General features: G+C 24.3%; 1 protein-coding gene across 1 annotated transcript; it reads right to left on the bottom strand.

The window, feature by feature from the left end:
- Window positions 1-1,969: 1,969 nt before the first annotated feature.
- On the bottom strand, window positions 1,970-2,234 carry Phum_PHUM334860 (uncharacterized protein; the record flags this gene model as incomplete). Its single annotated transcript, XM_002427624.1, has 2 exons — window positions 1,970-2,007; window positions 2,048-2,234. 2 exons carry the CDS (start codon window positions 2,232-2,234, stop codon window positions 1,970-1,972), a joined length of 225 nt encoding a protein of 74 aa, XP_002427669.1.
- Between the last annotated feature and the right edge of the window lie 2,934 nt (window positions 2,235-5,168).

A 5,168-nucleotide genomic window follows, 5' to 3' on the forward strand; every position in this document is an offset into this window, starting at 1 on the left:
AATTTTAAAAATGATTCACTACGTGAATCGTTGAGTGACTTTTAACCGCTAAATTTAATAAATAAAATCCAAAAAAAAATTTAACGGTTTAATTTAATTAATCAAATTAAATATATTAAATAATTTTCATCGATTTCTTATTTAAAAACTACCATTAGGAGGATGTTTTAAAAGAAAATAAATAAATAAATCCAATATAAGTTAAATTTATACAATTATATATTTATGTACATAAACAGTTAACGTTAATGGAAAAAAATAATTATAATAATAATAATAATGAATATGGAGATCAAAATTTTAACTAATTTATTTTATAATTAAACTCAATTTTTAAAATTTAAATAAAAAACCTAATTAATAATAATTATTATTAATGATTGATAACTTACAAAAAAAAAAAAAACATTAAAATCATTTATTACGTTTTAATTTATATTATATATAAATTTTTATTTTCTTAGTATGTGAAAGATATAATCAATTTTTGTGCATTAAAAAACACTATCAATATCCACAAAAAAATTTTTTTTTATTCCAACGATCATGATCAAAGTGACCAACATAAAAAAAAATAAATAAATTTGAGTTTAAGTTTCATGTGCACCAAAAAAAAAAGATTTTTAAATTAAATAAAAAGCTTTGTAAACATTTACAATGAAAAGAAAAAAGAAAATTGTGGCACTAATTTTGTATAATATCATTATTAATTTATATACAACATCAATCTTAATTAATAATATTATTATTATTAAAATTAATTCCTCAACTTATTCATTTTCACAAGTGCATGATTTATAAATTAATAATAAAAAATTTCTTTTTTTTGTTGTTTTTTACAAAAAATTTTTTTTACAAAATCTACATGAAAATATAAAAAAAGAAACAGTAAGAATCTATAATAATTTCTTCATGACGTGTCCCTGCCTGTCTCTCTCACTCTCTCTCTCTCTCTCTCTCTTACTCATTCTATTGTATATAGAATAAAATTAATAATATTTTTTCCATCATCATCATCATCATCATCATCATCTTGTTTGTTGTTTGTGTTGTAACATCATCGTTCATAGATTCATCTAAAAAAAAAAAGAAAAAGAATCAACAAAACAAAAAAAAAAAAAATCGTAAAAAAAAAAAAAAACTTCATTGAAATAAAATAAAATAAAATAAAAAATTATTAATGATCAAATTAACATAGAGCAATTAAATTTAATAGTCAATTCACCTATTAAAAAAACTTATTATCATTATTATTATTATTATAATAAAAACTTTTGCGCAACGCATTGTAACACAATGAAAATGAAAAAAAAAAAAAAAAAAGAAAAAAAAAAATCAAAGGGGGAGAAAAGTAAAAAAGAAACAATAATAATAATAATAATAATTCTTTTCTTTTCTTTTTTTTTTTTGTATAATTATAGTTAAAGTCGTAAAAAAAAAGTCTTAATAACTTTAAATTAAAAGAAAGTTCTACGATCGCCATTTCTTTAAAAAAGAGACTCTAGGCCAAGTAATTAGAAAGTCTAACATGGAGGATGATTGTTGCTAAGGTTGTTGTTATTGTTGTTGTTTTCTTTTAGTGACAGTTTCTTCTTGCTACAACAACCATCTTCTTATACTATAATATATATCATAATACATTGTTCACATGTTATTTTTTTTCCATTTCCATACATACACTTTATATATAAAAAAAAGAATTAATAATAATAATAAGATTGATTGCAGGTGTTGTTATAAGAGAGAATATATATAAATAAGGAAAGGAGAGGAGAGAGAGAGAGAGAGGAAAACATAAAGGTTAAACCAGATCATCATCATCAGAAGAAGAAGAAGAAAAATTTCATTATAGAAGTAATAAAGCTGTCAACATATTTTATAGAGAATATATAGTCAAAATATATATAAAAAGAATATGTGTGTGTGTGTATGTATGATGTGCCGCGTGAAAAAGAAAATGGACGTTTTTTTAAGTTTCTTTTATATACCACGCACTTAAACTCACACCTGTATTTTATTTATGCTTTCCTTCTTTCAATAAGGGGACTTGATGTCCTCGGTGTTGTTCTCCTTGGTGGTGATTCTGGCGAAAGAGGAGGAATCGATAGTGAATCTATAGGTTGATTGCTATACGTAAGCAATGATGAATTGAAAGTTCTGTACAAATTAGGTACGTAAGGTGAACCTAATATCGGAGGTCTAGGATGTAACATGCTCGCTGATAAAAGTGACATTTTCGTTATTTCTTCTTGTGCTGAAAAATTTATCATTATTATTATTAATAAAATTTTTAAAAAATAAAAAGTTATGTATGTATATTTATTAATTAAAACGATTAAATATTACGGTAATTTTTTATTTATTTATTTGTTTTGTTAATACCTCACATTCGTTCCGGACTGTTACCACCTTTTTATATAACCTCATCGTTTGTTTACGATTTTTAAATTTTGGCGACAAAAATACCCGTTGTTGTTGACGTCATCGTCATCGTCATCACCGCCACAAATATTTTCCCTCCGATATGAAGAAAATTTTTTTCTTTGAAATTTTATTAAAAATTATTTATAATCGTTTATTAATAATAATTTTTATTGGAATTTTTTTCTTTTTTTTTTTTTAATAAACTTTTTTATTACTTTTGCGACTCGTTTTTTTTTTTTTTTTTTTTTTATAATCAGCCTAATTCGCAATAAATTATTTCACCATTTAAGAAAAAAAAATTTTTTTTTTTTTTATTTATTTATGACTTTTTTTCTTCACCTTTCAAATAAAAAAATCCTTCTTCCAATACCAATCCTTTGTATTATATACATATGTTTATTTTTTTTAATGTTTGTTTCCATCTGAAGAATTGTTGTTGTTGTTGTTGCAAGTTAACAAAAAAAAACAATCCATGACGATTTCCCCGTTAACGTTTTAATTTTCCATCAACATTATTGACGTTATAGTTTTTTGTGTTAAACCAATAATAATAATAATAATTTCGGTTGTTGTTGTTGTTAAAAATACAATGCAAAAATAAAGTCGTTATTATCCAAAAAAAAAAAAAAATATTAAAAATAAATAAAAGACTCCAACGGTGGTCCAATGAAAATATTTTTTATAACGGAAGGAAAATAAGCCTTTGATCACGATTTAAAAATTTCACGTCCATCCATACTACCAACAACAACAATAAAATAAATAATTTACGAGTTTTTTTTTTACCCTCCTTTTCTTTCTTCTTATAATAAAAATAAGTCGAACGCACACACACACACTCAAAAAACAACAAAATTTAAAAGATTTATTATTATTATTTTGTCAAATTTCGAAAAAATTTTGGTTTTTCCCCTCGCCATATTGTCGTTTTATTAACGACGTTAATAATTAACGCGATGATTGGTTTTTTTTTTTTTTTTATAATTAATAAAAACCTAAAAAATTTTCGTTAATGAAAACCACATTTAAAAAAAAAAAAAAACAATTTAATGGTGATTTAATTTTTAAAAAAAAATAAGAAAACGTTTTCACTTTTTGTTGTAAAAATAATAAAAAAAAAAAGTCAATAAAATTAACAATGTAAATTAATGCTGATTAGAAAAAAATGCAGCAATGATTTTACTTCTTTCCCCCCTACTCGTCCTCCTCACCCCCCGATCGTCTTTGTAAAAATAGAAAAAAACGTTAATTTTTTTTTTTTTTTTACGGGGGTATAAATGAACTCGGGGAGGCTGCTTTGAATCAAAGCAAAAATTAAGAAAAAAATTCATTTATAAATCATGCATGCATAGCAAATTTACGTGAAAGTTTAATTAAAAATTTTTTTTTATTTCGTTCAAAATTCTTTGGAAAAGTTGTCGGATTGTTTGTTAAAAATTTTGGCGCGTTTAAAAATTTAAATCCCACCGCCTTCTCCTATTGTTATGATTTTTTCATCGTTGAGAATTTTCCATCGAGTGCTTTTTTGTTGTTGTGTGTTCCTACTCGTATGAATTAGAATTTGTTATATTTTTCGAAAATTTTCGAATGATTTCTCCCCACAAACTTTTTTTTTTTTTTTTTTTTTTTAAATACACATTTTGTGTGTTCGTACACACAAAATTTATTCGTTTGAAACCAAAAACCGCAATAAAACTTTTTTTTTAATGACTTTTTAAAAAAAAAAAAAAAATATGATTTATGCCCACTCAAGATATTTTCGAATTCTTTTCATTACGTATCCAATCCAGGCACCGTCACCTCCCCCTTTTCCTACCTTCCTTCTATTCCTCTTTTATAATTTTTTTTTAAAGTTTCTTTTCTTTGGAGTCCTTGTTCTACGTTTATTTTTTAAAAACGATTTCATCGTTTCGTATTACCCTCCGTTTGTTGTTGTTGTTGTATTGGTTGTTGTTGCTCTTAGACGTCACGGTTCGTTGTGGTCATTTTGTTGAAACGTTTACTAACTTGTATTTTGTCGTTTTTATTTCTTTTCCTTTTGAATTGTTTTCTTGTTAATTCGCGTTCGACACGTCCACGTTCCCAAAGAATTGCGTCATTCTATTCGATTTTAATTGCTTTTTTTTTTTTTTTCGTGATTTGTAATCGGGAGAAAGAAAATATTAAAAAAATTTTTATTTTTTTAAAAGTCTTTCTTTCATTTTTTCTTTACAATAAATCCGTGAGCTTATAATGTAAAGCTCCTTTTGTTGTTGTTGTTGGGACGTGAAAGTTCAAACGGATATTGCTCAATTTTTTTCCTTCCTTTTTTTTAATACCTTGGTGGTGGCGTTAATGCCTGGTTAAGGAGGAGCAAATATTTTTTCGCCATTTTATTAATAAAATGTTAAAATTAAATTTTTTTTTTATTTTCCTTTTTCTTACATTTTTCAAGGTTTTCGACTTTTTGCTTTTAACTTCTTTAATTATACTTTTTTTATTTAATTTTTTTTACAACGTTCACATATATATATATTTTCCACAAACGTACATTAATAATATAATTGAACGTTTTGAATTTAAATTTTTTTTTTTCTTTTTTCTTTCTTTATTATCATGAATTCTTTACATTTTCTTAACCACTAGGTTTAGTTGCACATTCTTTCTATCTTTTTTTATTGTCCCCATAAAATTCTCGCAGATCTTTTGGGTAGTAAAAGTCTATTTTCTCACCGCGCGTTCGCATTTATTTTTTTTTTTTTTTT

This window comes from Pediculus humanus, genomic scaffold (genome assembly GCF_000006295.1).
Source record: "Pediculus humanus corporis 1103172107743 genomic scaffold, whole genome shotgun sequence".
Taxonomy (NCBI): Eukaryota; Metazoa; Arthropoda; class Insecta; order Psocodea; family Pediculidae; genus Pediculus; species Pediculus humanus.